Source organism: Gopherus flavomarginatus, chromosome 1 (assembly GCF_025201925.1).
Source record: "Gopherus flavomarginatus isolate rGopFla2 chromosome 1, rGopFla2.mat.asm, whole genome shotgun sequence".
Lineage (NCBI taxonomy): Eukaryota > Metazoa > Chordata > Testudines > Testudinidae > Gopherus > Gopherus flavomarginatus.
This window is the reverse complement of record NC_066617.1, coordinates 326,504,659-326,521,631: the sequence shown is the minus strand read 5'-3', so window position 1 is coordinate 326,521,631 and position 16,973 is coordinate 326,504,659. Positions and strand designations below refer to the sequence as shown.

General features: G+C 42.6%; 1 protein-coding gene across 1 annotated transcript; it reads left to right on the top strand.

Annotated features, from left to right (window-relative positions):
* Positions 1–1,362: 1,362 nt before the first annotated feature.
* POMP (proteasome maturation protein) lies at positions 1,363–15,583 on the top strand. Its single transcript, XM_050937352.1, has 6 exons — positions 1,363–1,468; positions 5,767–5,864; positions 8,950–9,010; positions 10,593–10,694; positions 12,701–12,794; positions 15,040–15,583. Exons 1-6 carry the CDS (start codon positions 1,466–1,468, stop codon positions 15,105–15,107), a joined length of 426 nt encoding a protein of 141 aa, XP_050793309.1. The 5' UTR covers positions 1,363–1,465; the 3' UTR covers positions 15,108–15,583.
* Positions 15,584–16,973: the final 1,390 nt, after the last annotated feature.

Sequence of the window (16,973 nt, the reverse complement as noted above, 5' to 3'; positions counted from 1 at the left end):
TGTGGAGGAACAAATGAATGCACACTTCATTAACCTTCCAAAGAGCTGATGGGATTTCAGAAAGTCTTCATAAGTTACTTATGTCTTCTAAAGCAGGTAAAAATCAAACACATTTGACAGAGGTCTCTAAAGAGCACCATAAATTATAAATACCAAGGACACCGCTGCCAAGAGCCTCTTGCCTGGCTGGCATTTCTAACAAGTTTCCTTCTCCACTCAAGAATAGAATAATAGAAACATGGAGCTGAAAGGGACCTTGAGAAGTCATCAAATCCAGCCCCACTAATATGAGACCACTAAAACACCTGGCTGGGAAAAGTCTAGATTTCTCTAACCTATTCTCAAAAACATCTAATGATAGGGTTTTTACAACCTCCCTTGGAAGCCTATTCCAGAGCTTAACTACCCTAACAGTTAGAAAACTTTTCCTAATATGCAACACAAACCTCCCTGGCTGCAGATTGAGCCCATTACTTCTTGTCCTACATTCAGTGGACATGGACAACAATTGAGCCCCAAACTCTTCATAACAGCCCTTAACATATTAGAAGACTGTTAATAGGTTCCACCCCCTCCCGTCTTCTTTTCTCACGACTAAACACGCAGAGGTTTTTTTTCCAACACGTTCACATAGGGCAGGTTTTCTAACCCTTTTATCATTGTTGTTACTCTCCTCTCGACAGCATAGCAGAAGGCCCCTGATAGTGTGTGTGGACGGGAAGGGGCACCAGTACCCAACCCGTGGCCCTGCTCCCCCTTGTTCCCGAGGCCCTGGCCCCTGTCGCTCGCCCGCACAGGAGGTAAACAAAGGGAGGGCCAGGGCCCGTTCCCGCGCCACTGCCTCAGGACTCTCCAATTGGGCCACATCTTTCCTGTCACGCCTGGGTCTCAGCACTGCACGCGGGGCTCCAGCTCCGGGCTCAGCGGCATGAAGGCCAGTTACCTGCCGCCTGACGTCCTGCAGAGCCCAGCCCTGCTAACACACCCCAGCGCCAGGCCGGTGTAACGACCCTTTCTGCAACCGCCTCGCGCCGCCGCTGACTCATCCCCCCTTGGAGATCCCCTCTGGCCTACGCGTGGAAACAGGGGCCCGGGCCAACCGTCCCCAGCAGCCTCCACACCCAAAGCTGCGGCTGCGCATGAGTCAGCGGCGTAGCCCTGGGCCCAGAGTCCCCACCCCGTGTACAGCCCCTGGCGCGGCGCGGCGCGGCGCGGCTCGGCGCTCCCCGCGGCCGGAAACCCTGCAGGCTCCGCCCCAGCCCCACGCAACCTCCCCGAGCCCGAACACCTGCGGCAGCCCCACAACCTGCCCCCGCTCACGACCTAGCCCCGCCCCCTGCCGCCGGCCCGCCCTGCTCTGTCTCACCGCGTTTCTTGCGTGTGACGTAGTACGCTGCGCTGGGAGCGGAAGTGAGGTCATCAGCGCAGGCGGAAGTAGTGACGGTTTGGGTGTGAGGGGGACGAGATGGTGAGTTCGGGGTGCAGGGCCCTGGGACGCATCGGCCGCTGCCGCGGGGGAGGCGGTGTCTGTGCCGTGCGGGGCCCCGCGCACCGCCAGGACCCTGTCGCCCCAGTGCGGGGCTGGCCGCGAGGGGCGGCGGGGCGGGGCGGGGCTGTGCTGAGTCATGGGGTGGCCGGGCCCCGCGTTAATAGTGGCAGGGAGGCGGCTCGTGCTCTGCGGCTCTGTGCCTGGGAGCAGCGGCGAGTGAGGGTGAATCGGAAGCGCGAATCGGCCCCGCCAGCAGCAGCTCGTTCCCGCCCGGCAGCCGCCCCGCTGCCCCCCGCCCCGACCCCTTCCTGCAGTGTCACGGCCGCAATGGCACCAGACCCCCGCCCCCCCCCCTGTGCGATCAGTATCTCAGGGATGGGAATATCTGTTAGATTATCCCCCTTTCCCCCCTGGGATGGTTTCCTACTCCGCATCGCTAACCCCGGCTCCAGAATATGAGAGTGTGATTTAATGTCACTAGGCTGGTGAGGCGGAATTACGTTTTTTTATTTGCCTTCTGGTTTCTGAGCTTTTAGGGCGCATTTGAAGGCGTGTTAAAGCTTGGCTCGGGAGCCATGAGGACTGGACGATTACTTCCAAGCAATGAAAGCTGAGGTTTTTACAAAATTATTTGGCTCTAGGAGTTGGGGCTTTAAGAAGAACACCAAATATTGCAAGACTTGTGATAGAGTGGCAGGAGTTGGCAATGCCTCCTGCTATTCCTTTCCCATGAGTTTGCAATGATTAATGTTTAGGTATCCACCCCTGCTTTTGGTACAAGGTCATGCACTTAGGGACTAACAAGAAGAATTTTTACTATAAATTGGGATCATGTCAGTTAGAGGTGACAGAAAAGAAAGATGGTTATATTAATCACAAGATGACTTTGAGCTGCAAACATGATGTGGCTATGAAAAAGGCTTATGCAATTCTAGGATGCATCAGGCAAGATATTTCCAGTAGAGATAGGGGAGTGTTATTACCATTGTACAAAGCACTGCTGATGCCTCATCTGGAATAGTATGTGTGATTCTGGGTCTCCCATGTTTAAGAAGGAGGAATTCAAACTGGTGCAGAGAACTTCTACTAGGATGATCAGAGGAATGGAGAACCTGCCTTACAAGAGAAGACTTAAGGATCTTGGCTTGTTTAGCCTAACATAATGAAGGATGAGGGGAGACATGATTGCTCTCTATAAATACTTCAGAGGGATAAATACCAGGGAGGGGGAGAGAGAAGTTATATAAGTTAAGGGCCAATGCTGGCAAAAGAACAAATGTATGTAGACTGGTTATCAATACATTTAGGCTTGAAATTAGATAAAGGTTTCCAACCATCTGAGGAGTGAAGTTCTGGAACGGTTTTCCAAGGGAAGTAGGGTGGGCAAATAACCTAACTTGATTTAAGACTCAGAGGGGTAGCCATGTTAGTCTGGATTTGTAAAAGCAGCCAAGAGTCCTGTGGCACCTTATAGACTAACAGACGTATTGGAGCATGAGCTTTCGTGGGTGAATACTCACTTTGTCAGATGCATGTAGTGGAAATTTCCAGAGGCAGGTATTTATTTATTTATTATTGCATATTTATACCTGCCTCTGGAAATTTCCGCTACATGCATCCGACGAAGTGGGTATTCACCCACGAAAGCTCATGCTCCAATACGTCTGTTAGTCTATAAGGTGCCACAGGACTCTTTGTTGCTTCTAGTTGATTTAAGACTGTTCACAGAGGGGATGGTATAATGAGATTGCCTACAATGACATAATGGCCTCTCCACACGGTGGCTGTTACCAAATATTTCCAATGACCCAAGGTGAGCAATGAAGTGGGAGGTTCTCTGAGTTACTACAAAGAATTCTTTCACAGGTTTCTGCTGGATTCTATGGAACCTGAATTATTTAAATTAAGATTTGAAGATGTTAGTAACTCAGCCAGAGGTTATGGGCCTACTAGAGAAGTGAGTGGATGAGGTTCTGTGGCCTGCAGTATGTAGGAGATCAGACTAGCTCAGTGTTTCTCAATATTTTTGTGCTGGTGACCACCTTTATATGTTTTTTAAAAAAGCGTGCTCTGTCCCCCCTCCCCTCCCCCGACATACACACACTTGAAAAAATTGTGACCTCCTACATTAAGCTTATGCTTCGGCCCAGGGCAGCATGGGTGAAGCCGAAGCCTGAGCCCCACCACCTGAGGCTGAAGCATGTAACTTCGCAGGGCCCCTATAGTTACTCTGTTTGCTATCCCCCTAAACCTGTCCTAGGACCCTCTTGTGAGTCGCGACCCCCAGGTTGAAAAACACTGGACTAGATGGTTAGGATAATCGCTCCTGGCCTTAAAGTGGAAGGCTATGAAGCAATAGCAGTACTTGATATGTTTCACTCTTGGGAATATTCTGGCTCTTTGGCCCTTATTTACTTTACTTCATCCTATTGTTTTCTAGTCAGTCTCCTCACCTCAAAAAAGATATTCCAGCACTAGAAAAGGTTCAGAAAAGGGCAACTAAAATGATTAGGGGTTTGGAGAGGGTCCCATATGAGGAAAGATTAAAGAGGCTAGGCCTCTTCAGCTTGGAAAAGAGGAGACCAAGGGGGGATATGATAGAGGTATATAAAATCATGAGTGATGTGGAGAAAGTGGATAAGGAAAAGTTGTTTACTTATTCCCATAATACAAGAACTAGGAGTCACCAAATTAAACTAATAGGTAGCAGGTTTAAAACAAATAAAAGGAAGTTCTTCTTCACACACGCACAGTCAACTTGTGGAACTCCTTACCTGAGGAGGTTGTGAAGGCTGGGACTATAATAATGTTTAAAAGGGAACTGGATAAATGCATGGTGGCTAAGTCCATAAATGGCTATTAGCCAGGAAGGGTAAAGAATGGTGTCCCTAGCCTCTGTTCATCAGAGGATGGAGATGGATGGCAGGAGAGAGATCACTTGATCATTGCCTGTTAGCTTCATTCCCTCTGGGGCACCTGGCATTGACCACTGTTGGTAGACAGATACTGGGCTAGATGGACCTTTGGTCTGACCCGGTACGGCCGTTCTTATGTTCTTATTATTCCCTCTTCATACAATAATAATTCCTAATGTATATTCATATTCCAAATGTGTGGTGACAGTGCATGGAGGCTCCATTGTGCTAAACACTGTACGTTCACACAGTAGGAAACAGTCCCTGTCCAAAGAGCTTACTGTTTAAATAGACAAGTCAGGCAGTGTGAGAGGGGAAACTGAGGCACAGATAGGTGAGGTGACTTGTCCAAGGTCTCAGTAGCTGTATGGCAGAGCTGGGAATAGAGCCCAGATCTCCTGAGTACCAGTCCAGTTTTCTAATTGCTAGATGTCACTGCATTTATTTAACTGTTTTATATCTCCTTGAAAGTCAATGCCTTCAATCCCTTCTCCCAATAAATACATACGTACATTTTTTTGGTCTTCCCTGAGTTCCCTCTAATTTGTTACTATGTTTCTGGGATAACAAGATGTTTAAACTGAATTGAATACAAAATTCCCCAGACAACTACACCAGTCAAGCCCTATAAAGTCGAACTATCATCTACCTTCTTTATTACCCTTTGCATAAAGAAAAATAGCAATTGCCATGTCTGATCATTGGTTCAGTATTCTCCACCTGACAGAGGCTAGAAACAGATGCTTCAGAGAAAAGTGCAATTGCAGTGGACAATTATGGAGTAATCTCATAGAAGTTTCTTCCTAAACTCTAGTTGATGTCACAGTCACTTTCATATTTGTGTTATAGTAGTGCCCAGAAGCCCCAATTAGGATTGGGACCCAGTTTAGGTAGGTGCTGTCATACACATAGCCCATTTTTTTCCTGTCAGCCTGAAGGTCACGTCGCCAGGTGTTTCTTGGACAGCCTCTTTTCCGCTTGCCTTGGGGGTTCCACTGCAGTGCCTGTCTGGTGATGTTACACATAGTAAAAGAGCGTTAAGTTCTTTTTGTTCTGCCTTAGCAAGTTTTGAGGAGCAAACAGCATGATATTACACTATTCCAAGAGATGTAAGCACTGCTGAATCACTTCAAGGTGTCCTAATTAAATGGCATTTATAGTCTCAGTTAAAAATCAGTCACCCTGAAGACTAAGGTTTGGGCATATGTAGTTTTAAAGAGACATCAGACATTGCTCAGAGGATAACTCTTTTTTGGTATAAGGACCAAAAAGGAGTAAAATCTAAATGTTCATTTGCCAGAGTTAACAGAAGTGCTGGATGGGGCCTAATTCTGGAAAAGTAATCCTTGCTTTTTGTTTCAGAACTCCAGAGGAGTTGGATCTCAGCTTAAGGATAGCATTCCAATTGCCGAATTTTCAGCTAGTGGAGCATTTGGAGGTCATGATATTCTACGCAGAGGGTATGCCTTGTCAGCCTGCTAATATACTGTACCATAACCAAATTGAAATTCTAAGTATGTAGGAAGAAAGTTTATATGTATTATGCACCTGTTTTAGAACATTCGCTTCTTGGCCATATACTTTATATCAAAAGATATCTAAAGTCCAGTGGTCCTCAACCTATTTACCATTGTGGGCTGCATATGCAGCTCTCTATGTGTTATGTGGGCCACATCCACACAATACATATACTACCTGTATATCTACATGGGCTGCAGCTGTGTGCTGGTTAAGAACCACTGGTGTAGTCACTTTACGTATAATTATAGTAGGAGCATTATGTGTCAAGAGCTTGTTTCCTATGAAACCTTGCTCTCAGAAGCAAATAATAAATACAAACAGCTGTGTAATTAGTGATCTGTATAAGGATGCACATTTAAACAACTGATAGAAAAAGCTTAATTTCCATCCCTGCTCATATATGAACTGTTTTTGAAGAAAGTAGTTGCATGTGCTCTTTTAATGTTGGCCAAAATGATTGACTTTAGCTACTAATGACACATGAAATAGAATTAACAATGTGGAAAATGGCCTAATATTTTTACACTACATGATACTGTTTCAGAAGATTGGTGGTCAGAACCATATCTGTATACACACATGTATATAAAATATACATCTAGAATAGAAGTATAAATACTTCTGTTGAAATTTAAAATGCTTATCAAACCGATTCAGAAAGAAAATCCAAGGCTTGCATGTACAGTGTAGTCAGGGAATTAAGTACCATGTTGTGACGTTCAACCTAGACCGGTAAGGGTTGTGTCACCAACTGCTGTACAACTGTGAGTGCCTTAAATGCTGTGTTGCTATGGCCCACTGCCCTGATATCTACAGCCAGCCTTGCAAGCATGTAGGTCACACCCTGGCTTCCACCATCCAGTTACTTTTTTGCAGAGTGACCCCAGTGCCTTCCCAGTCCTGAATTTCCACAGAACCATCTACCATTACCACAATCTGCTGAGGTTCCCAGAATTGCAAGTTACCCCTTTCAGCCTCAGCAGGACAAGGTGTTGCTACTGCTAAGCTGTGTGACAACTCCCTGACACACCAGCTTGTCTGCCTTGCCGTCAGACTCTTTAGTACACTTATCCAAACCCTGCTTTGCAGGAAACAATCGGTGAACTCCCAAGCTTCCCAGAGGCATCGCTGTGCGGTGTCCAGCCTTCCTGAACATTCACAGAGTAGTCGTTTGTTGCTCCTTTAAAAAGACAATTCACTGCAACTCATTAATTTATGGTGGGGAGGCGGGTTACAAATGCTCTTATTTCAATCACAGCACTGAATTGATTTATGGTAAAAGTAAAACAAGGTCATTAAACAAAACGTCATTGGTTTAAGTGATACCAAGTGTAAGGAATAAAGATGAAAGGATTACAAGGAAATAAAAGTGAAAACACGCTTCTAAGACTAAAACTTGGTTTAAGTCTCTTGTTCAAAGAAGTGTTTCTCACAAGGGGGATGTTTACACTACAGTGTAAGATCAGGGTTCAAACTCCGGCTCAAACCTAATCCCACCTGTATACACACAAATTGTGCTAACCCAGGGCTCAGACCCTGGATCCCAAGACCCCACAGGGTGGCGGGTCCAAGCCTCAATCAAACCATGACCACATGTTCAAGCTCTATTGCTTTGTAGCGTAGACATAGCCCCAGTAGACTTGTGCTCTGGGAGTCTGCCAAAAGTATCCCACAGGCTGACTTTTTTTATGCTCTGAACCAGTTGGGTGGACAGTCAAGTTTTCCCATGCTGCACTATGAACAAAGGACTAAAGTGGCCACATTTTGGGAGGGTGCTTGGAAGACTTGGATATAAGTGGTTAAACTTGGGCCTGCATAATGCAGTGTAAACACTGGAACCCCAGGTTAAGACCCAGGGTTCACCAATTCCTAACCTGTGATTACAAATGAGTGTAGATGCTCAAGCCTTAGGTTAACAAACCCAGGGTCTGCTAACTTGAGTTTTTCTAATTCCGGGCTTACATTGAAAACAGACATCAAGTATGTCTATACTACCAGTATGGCTAACCAGACTTTCTGGTCAGGACTCTTCACAGAGCTTAAGGTGCTTAATTCCTTTGCCGCCTCAGGTGAAGGGTAATTTAGGGTTTCGCTCCCCCTCTATAGTCTGGTAAACTTTTGAAATGTATTCTTCTGAAATGTATTCCTAGATACATTTCCTTTTCCCTACTGCGTGTGAATGCCATAGTGCCTCCTGCAGACTGTATGCTGTCTTCTCCTCCACTGGTGACTTTTACAATGTAAATGATGTCTGCTTGCAGCTTCTCATACAAATGAATAGGCCATTGAATTTGGCCACACCTGACCTTTTTCCTTTGTTTGGGGCAGGGCTTTGGAGCAGAGCACAGAGCAGTGGAGCTGTAGGTTTTTGCCTGGAGCTGGAGCAGAGACAGAGCACAGCTCCAAAGCCCTGGTTTGGGGAAAACCTGTTTAAAGCAGGCATGTCAGGGGGTTTGAGACACACCTTTTAGTCATATATTTCCAGGCTATCTGTAAAGTTCTTCAAGGGTTGACCGTACATACAGCACACAAGAATATTAATGATCAGTGAGTTAGTAGTTTTCCAGTGACATATTACATTACAGCTTTTAGCTACAGATTGTAATATTAGTGAGTTGGGGTACACTGAATTGATCAGGGCAGCTGAAATTCATTGCTGGGTACCAGGCAGCCTCTTGTCTTTTGACACAAGGGTGCTCTAAGAGTCACACATGTAGATTATCCATAAATTAACCAATAGTAGCAGGGTATATTCAGGTATTCAAGTTAAATTTGTCTTCTGTTAGTTGGAGCTGGGGGAAGGAAAAACATGACTGCTTTTATGTTAAGCGTGAAGATGAAGCAGAAAAAGACTGAAGTTCTTGTACAGGTTTTTTCCTTGTTCTAAATGAGCACAAATTGTAGCAGCTTGATGTTTGTATCTGGAATTAATGTCAGACTGGAAATTGGTGCATTGATTTTTGATTCTTGTGTGACTTTAAAAAAAAAAAAAAAACCAACAAACCCTTTTGTTTACATTTCTAGCTTTACAAGTGTAAAAAATGAACTTTTGCCCAGCCATCCTTTGGAACTGTCAGAAAAAAATGTAAGTACAGTGCTGAATTTGATAACATTTTAATGCTTTCCTGCGATCAGCTAGTTACAAAGTTTAAGGGCCATTGTTACTGTTAACTTCTTGACAAGTGTAATTTCAGTGCATCTCAGTCAGGAATAAAGTGGCCTAACAGCAGTATTGCTTTAATATAATTTATGTAATTAACATGCCATTTCATTATGAATTTTGACAGGTGGGGGTAATAGCTGAAAGAAGTGCTAGGGTTTATCAGCCCAGGAGATTTGATGCAGTAGAACTAAACATTTCAGGAGATGTACTTTTGGGTTCATTTTATTAATATATCAAAATATTACTCCTGTATTATGCTGAAATGGATATGGTTGTTCTTATTGCTGTAGAAGTTTATAAATTATACAAATAGCATTAATAGCAAAGAAACTAAATATCTTTGCTTGGTATGTCATAAGCTCCACTTTTAAATAGTAAAAGATATTGGCAGGGCTAATGTAGTAAGCTAAAGAAGTAAAGCTGGGGGAGGTATAGTTAATATTTTTCTTCTGGACTTCTGATGAAAATTACAGAAACCAACTAGATCTTTGATGTTTTGCCTAGAGATGGTATCCTGTCCTGTAACTTTTACTTCTGCTTGTTTGTGCTAAATATCTTCTTTAGGAACATCAGTGGCTCTTACACCAATATATTGTTGTTATAAACATTACAAGTATAACTTCTGCATATTAAGAGAATAAAATCAGGAACAATCACAATCTTCTGTCACTGAATATGCTGCTGCTATCAGTAGCATCAATGCAAAACCTGGAGCCAAAACCCCCACTAAATACTGCAAATACATGCAGAATGATTTTTAGTTTATACTTCAAAAGTTTATTTGGCCAGTCAGAACATCTTTTGTTATCAGAAAACAGTGCCTATTAAGTAGGTATCCATACACTATATTTCTTGTTATTGGTAAGTGCCAGAGGACTCAGTAAGGAGTCAAGACTCAACACTTGCTTTCCTAAATGATTTAAAACACGGGGACTCATGTACAAGATATTTAACAAAAATAAATATCTGCTGAGATCTTATGTAAAGTAATATCATTATACTGGAAATAGGAAAAGTTTGCCAAATATAGGCTTCTTATTTTTTAATGATAAAAAAAGAAGTTATTCTTCTTGTCAGTTTATAAGGCCTGCCATGGAATCTTTTAGGCCAAGGCTTTGCTTTCCCCTTTCTGAGCTACTAATATTTTACTAATTTCTTGAAATTGCTTAGTGATACTTCAGAGTAATGCATAACTACTCCACTTGGTGGCGTCCAATGTATTCTGCTTGCCAAAAATAACAAAATACAGCTTTAGCCGGTAGCAAGCAGCATGTAATGCATTATTTTAAAATTACATTTTCTTTCTCAGTTGCTTAAAACTAATGAGTTAATATGTTGGCAGTTTTCTTACATATTGAGGTTTATAAATCTAGCAACTTATTTACTGCTCTTTTATTTTTGCTGACGATGACTTCCATATGCATGTTCATTGAAGTATAATTTTACAAATATATTTTCTGTAGCTATAATTAAATGCAACTTTTAAAAAAAAATCTTTTGATAGTTTCAGCTAAACCAAGATAAAATGAACTTATCGACTCTGAGAAATATTCAAGGACTTCATGCACCGCTAAAACTGCAAATGGAATTCAAAGCCGCAAAGCAGGTAGGCATTTTTAACTATTCTGGTAATATGAATTGCCTTAGTTAAGTTATAGACATATCTGCAAACATGCTTTTTAAAAAGCGTTTGTTTCTTTCAAAATACATTAGATAACAGCTGTTTATCTTATATACATTTTTCAAGCAAACTCCAAGCAGAACTGGCTTTATTGCTTATGATAAAACTAACGCTGCTTATTTGAAACATTCAGAGTTCTGTTATCACAGCAAATTCCAGGTGAAGTGAAGCGGAACTTCTTAAGTCTTGTATGAGATTCTCCCATCCTGCAGGCCTTGGGAGGAGGGAGGACTACAGGAATGGAAGTTATGTCCCTGATTTCCTTCCCCAAGACCAATGTTGTTTCTGGCAAACCTCCTGACGGTTCACAGGAAGGGAACTCTGCTCCTGCAGACTAAAGGAGTTTGGAGGGCTGGTGCGTACAAGGAGATGGGGGAGAGATCAGGGCAGTAAAACCCTATGTGCCCCCCACCCACCCCCATCAGCCCTTCTTTGTAAGCTGTGAGAAGTTCATTGGGGACCAATGAATGTATTTGAGGTAATTAAAGACTGACAAGCGTGTTTGGGCTTGTTTGCAGCTAAGGCACCTACTACAGATGTGTGTTGAGGTAATAGGGAACTACCCCATCCTAAGAGTTAGGTGTTGGCCCACAACAAGCCTCACAAGACTTGCTGTGGGTTTCCTTCCCTGCAGACATCAGAAGACCTACAAGAAATGCTGGAATTTTTCCTGCTCTCACCCAGTCACTCCTCCCTGCAGACCTGAGATCTGTTGGAGGAGAGCCTTTCTCCCACAGCTTCTTGCATATCTGGCAGGAGGGGAGAGTGGTGAGAGCAAAGAGACATTTTCCTCCCTACATGTGGATTGCCTTAGTTATGCAGGAGAGAAGAAATTCTTGTGACCTTAGGATACTTGTTGGCCTTTGCTTGTTACCTTTAATGTTCTTAGAAGATAATATGAACTCTTACCACTGATATGTGCCTGTGTGTATGTGATATGTACCTTAACTTTACCTTTTTACAGCATTTGAGTTGGAATAGTATTACTATTGGAACTGATTAAAGTGCAGCTGTACTAGCAAATATTATGGATAATTACAAATCCAGTATATCCACAAGCAAGAGACAGCTATGCTTTGTTACATGTAAAAACCAAGTATTCACAATAACTTAACTTAAAGTTTTTCTATGTCAAAGGCAGTTGTGAATACAAATATGCTGCTGTCTGACATGCATCTTGTGATCTGAGCTTTTTACTTGTCATCTTAGTCAGTTGCCTTACTACATACTCAGTCACATGCACAGAGCCTTCCTTCCTCCACAATGATATGGTGGTCTGATGGTGCATATGACATAAACCTGTCCTTTTGTGAAAAAGCCAATCTCAAGTTTTGTTGTTGTTGATTTGTATTATTGTAGTGCCTAGGAGCCCTAATCATGGACCAAGACCTCATTAAGGTTGCTTCTAGAAGAGATTGGAGAAATGATGTTCATAATCTAAATTTAACCTAAATGACTCTTAGGGAGGGCCATATAAGTTCACTAAAATAATAGTATAGCCTGTTGATGTGCTTTTTACTCTTTTGATATATGGATTGAAAAAATAAAATTGAAAATACATTTCAATAACTTGGTTAGCTAATTTATCTTGTAACTCTAAAGCTGTCACTCAAGATAAAGATACTTTGTAGTGACCATTCACAGATATTCGGCAGAAAACAGGGGCATATTTTTCTACGGAAAACTGTTTTTCATGATAATGCATTCTGATGTTTTAATCCCATACCTTGACTATAGGATGAGGTGCCAGACAGGTCTTGAGACAAATGTGTGGAGTCTAGAATATCTCTACACTTGAGTCCGTGTTATCATTCTGTCATTTCCCAAAGAACAAATTACTTTGCCTGTCACTTTTAATTACACTCTGGACTTGGGAAGCCTGAATATGGGGAAACCTGCGTTTCTTTCTGACTCTTGCTGTGTTTTCACAGATCCAACGTCTTCCATTTCTGCATAGCTCAAATATAGCGCTGGATACACTGAGAGGAAATGATGAATGCATTGGTTTTGAGGATATTCTTAATGGTAAATATGTTTTCTTTCAAAGATTTTGTAAACTCTTAAAACTTTCTCAGGACTATCAGAAAGGTGAGATTTGGGAGCTGTCAAGTTTTTTATTAATTTAAATTTAGAGGTTAGAAAAGGGATATATCAGGAAAAAAATAAATATAGTGAAGCTGCTTGTTCTCCTGGGGTTATCCTGAAATGTGAAGCAAAATTGTGTCTTGTATTTGGATGTGTAACATATCCCCTAATCCATGTTTTAATAGTAGTGAAAGAGAATAAATGCCAAAAAAAATTTATTGGAGAAGTGGATTTTATCATCTGGGGCTAAATTATGGAGCCTCAGTATTCCTGGAGGAGTGCTGAAGGGAATGTGCCTCAGAGGGGCCCAGTTTGTACTGTGCATAAAAGGAGCACTGTCTGCCCTATCCATTAGGGCAGGGGTCGGCAACCTATGGCACACATGCCAAAGACGGCACGCCCCCAGCCCTCTGCCCTGACTCCTGCACCCCCCACACATACCCAACCCTCCCACATTCCATGCCCTGACTCTTGTACCCCCCACATCCCCACCCCCACCCTGAGCACCAAACGGAAGCTCCTGCACCCTCCCCCCCACATTCCCACCTGCACCCCTCACACCAAATGGGAGCTGCCCAGGTAAGCGCTTCACACCCAAACCTCCTGCCCCAACCCTGAGCTCCCTCCCTCATTCTAGCTCCTGGTCAAACCCTGCACCCCAACCCCCAGCCTGCTCCTTCACCGCCAGCCCTGTGCTCAGTGCACTCCCACCCTCAGCTCAGTGCAGAGAGAGAAGAAGAGAACAGGCTAAAACCAGGGAGAAGGTAGGTACTCACTCTATGTGGGCAGGGCCAGGACCCCAACCAGCAGCAGGCTGAGCGGGACCAGCAGCCGGGATCCTGGCTGGCAGGAGCCAGAGGACAGAACCCCAGACCAGCAGCGGGCTGAGCTGCTCAGCCTGCTGCTGGTCTGAGGTTCTGGCTTCCGGCCCCTTGCCAGCCGGGGTCCCGGCCGCAGGCCCTGCTCAGCCCGCTGCCGGCCTAGGTGAATGGAACCCCAGACCGGCAGTGGGCTGGTGGCGTAAGATCAGTATTTTAATTTAATTTTTTTGATGAAGCTTCTTGAACATTTTGAAAACCTTGTTTACTTTACATACAAAAATAGTTTAGTTATGTAATATATAGACTTACAGAGAGAGAGTTTCTAAAAAACATTAAAATATATTACTGGCCCGCGAAACCTTAAATTAGAGTGAATAAATGAGGACTCCGGCACACCACTTCTGAAAGGTTGCTGACCCCTACATTAGGGCAAGGTATATTGCTCCCCAATGTGCATTGCCTCCACTCCAATGGTTGATACGAAGGGGGAGTCAGTCTGCCCCCCCTTGCATAATCTTGCTCCTTGAAGCCCTGTTGAAATGAAGCACCACATGTAGTGTTTGGGTTGCACTTCAGTATGATTGCTGTTTTTTTAGTGTATTCTATTTGAAGTTCTCATTCTTTCGATAATACTATCTTACCTATTAGACTTGGGCTCTGTCTCTTTCTATACACATGAACCCACTTGAAACTAATATTCACTGTTGCTTTTTAGTGTTGTTTTTTTAAACTAAATACTGGGCTTTGATCATCACTTTGTAAAACTTTCTTTTGTCACACATGTTGCTGATATGCCATTTCAACTTAAAACAAAGTTTAAAACTTGTTGTCTTTCTGTCTGTCTGTACTTAATTTATTGTCCTAGGTCTTCTGTGATGGGTAACTCTCTGGTGCTTGAACATAGCTTAGCTTCCCCCTGCCTCTCCTCCTTTTCCCCTAGAAAGGAAACCCTTGCCCGGTTTCCTTCCCCCTGGTTGTTGCTTAGAACAGATATTTAACTGCAGAACTTTTCTCAGTAATCAAGATGTGCACATTTGTGTAAACCAGACGTTTTCAAACTTTTTGTACTGGTGACTCCTTTCACACAGCAAACTTCTGAGCATGACCCCCCTCCTTATAAATTTAAAAATGGGGGAGGGGGGTAATTTAATGTAATGGGGGCTCAGAGCTGTCAACCCCACAGAGCTGACACCTCACAACCAATATGTATCCACCTTGTGACCTCCTGAGGGATTTCAACTCCCAGTTTGAGAATCTCTACTATAAACAAATACATCTAGAGGAAATATAGTCATCTTGTCTTAGGATTGTTTCTGTTTCAAAGTGTTACTAACTTTGTAAATATTTTACTGTCCATTTTCTAGACCCATCGCAGAGTGAAGTCATGGGAGAGCCACATGTGATGGTGGAATACAAGCTTGGTTTATTGTAACACAAATGTAGTCCGAACCTATTGTTCATGAAAACATTTCTTGTATGTCTTTATACTATACTACAGGTTTAGTGTACAATATTAATATTACATTGACACAATGTTTTTGTTAACTTACCCACAGGAGAGCTCTTGCCTTACTTGCTGAATAGGCACATTAAATGTTTAAAGTCTGTTATGATTTATTTTCTGCTTATTGTCAATATAAATGTCCTACAACTGGGTATTTTAAAACTGTACAAGAAGACGACTCTTCGTATATTGCTCAGGACAATTGCCGCTTAGTTTTTGAAATATTATACATATTCTACAAGAAGTCCAAAAATGCATGTGCATTTTAAAATTGATTACTGTAGGTAAATGCAGGGAATGCGTGTTTTTGCAAAAGAACTTTTTGAATATAAAACAGGCATTTTCCACTGAATGACTTTTTGTTCTTGAAATCTTTTAAACATCGAATAAAAAATTGCTGTAAATGCTGTGGTTTCCAAAATATATTTAATAACTCAAGTCCCTGACCTCCAACCCAAGCAATGTTACCCTCATCACTTGCAGCCCCTTTAAGGAACCTCAGTTGCTCACTGGTAGAAAAGAACCCTGCCACACACATTTGTCTGCCCCAGCTAAGATGTCAGAGATGCTCATTCACTGGAGCTCAGTTCCCGTTGGGATAGAATTAGACACTGCTCCCTAGGAAGAGTTGGGAGCTGAATTTGCCTTTACCCAGCTACTTTTGAGGGGGGAACCTCTCCTTTGGATTTCACAACAGCCTCACTGGGCACTATTGCTCTGTGGAATTAGAGCTCCTGTAGCCCTATTTTGGGCTGACTATGTTCCAGCCTACAGGAAACTTAAAATAACCACTTAGCAACATTTAACAATTAAGGGAAAGGTACCACTGTGGAGAAAGAAAATGTAAAGTTCAAAATGTTTGTATGAAACAAAGGCACATCTGACAGACTGCATCACAGAAATGTTACAGTAAGAACATGAATTTTTATTTTACATAATGGCAGAACATAAAATTAAAACTGAACTGACTTGGTTGTAAATAAACAATCTTATCTGAGGATAACCAAAGGGAGATTCTAAAATTAAAAGCTACACAAATGCGTCTCTTATAAATGAATAGCCAGATAAAAGCTGTTTTCTGTAAGTTTAAAGAGTGTATTTTTATTTAAATTACACAGGCTGTGTTTTAATTAACTTTGAATAGCTTGTATGTATAACGTATTATAAATCCTTGCAAGAAGTTTAGGACATTTCTCCTGTTAATTCTCTTCCCATACAATGGTCAAAGTATGTAATGTACGTTTTGAGAATGTAACCAGCCTAAATGTTACAGATTGCTGCATCTTTTAGAAGCAGGGTCCTATTGCAAGAATTATGCTCCAGTATCTGAACTGTCGTCTTAAAAAAAAACAAAAAAAAACATCCATTTCAAGACCAAATAATTGCAAAGAAAACCTTCCAAAAATAAGCTTAATGCAATTAAGTCTCCCCAAGTCTGTAAATGGCCTGACACAGTAATTCTGAGATATGAGAACTGCATCCATTCAGCAGATTTGGATGTTAACGCAAACATAATGTTGAGAATTTAAATGTCAGCTTTGTTCTCTACTCTAGCACTGCTGAATACTTCCGCAGAAACATGCAGGTACAAGTTTATTTCACAACCCCTAAGTGTCTCCTATGCCGGTCCATGTGCCAAAAGCCCCAACTGTTCCCTACTCCTGTGGGCCAAAACAACCAGCTTCGCTTCCTGCCAGTTCTACAATGCAGTTATGCATTTTTAATAAAAAATCTTACAGCAAATTGAAGAATGTGGAGGCAGCATGTTACACTCCAGAAGGGATACTTTCCTGA

What these genes read in the sequence shown, in the direction of transcription:
- POMP (XM_050937352.1), top strand. An exon ending in CATGATATTCTACGCAGAGG is followed by an intron (nt 5,865 to 8,949) that starts GTATGCCTTGTC and finishes TTACATTTCTAG; the next exon opens with CTTTACAAGTGTAAAAAATG. An exon ending in TTTTGAGGATATTCTTAATG is followed by an intron (nt 12,795 to 15,039) that starts GTAAATATGTTT and finishes TCCATTTTCTAG; the next exon opens with ACCCATCGCAGAGTGAAGTC.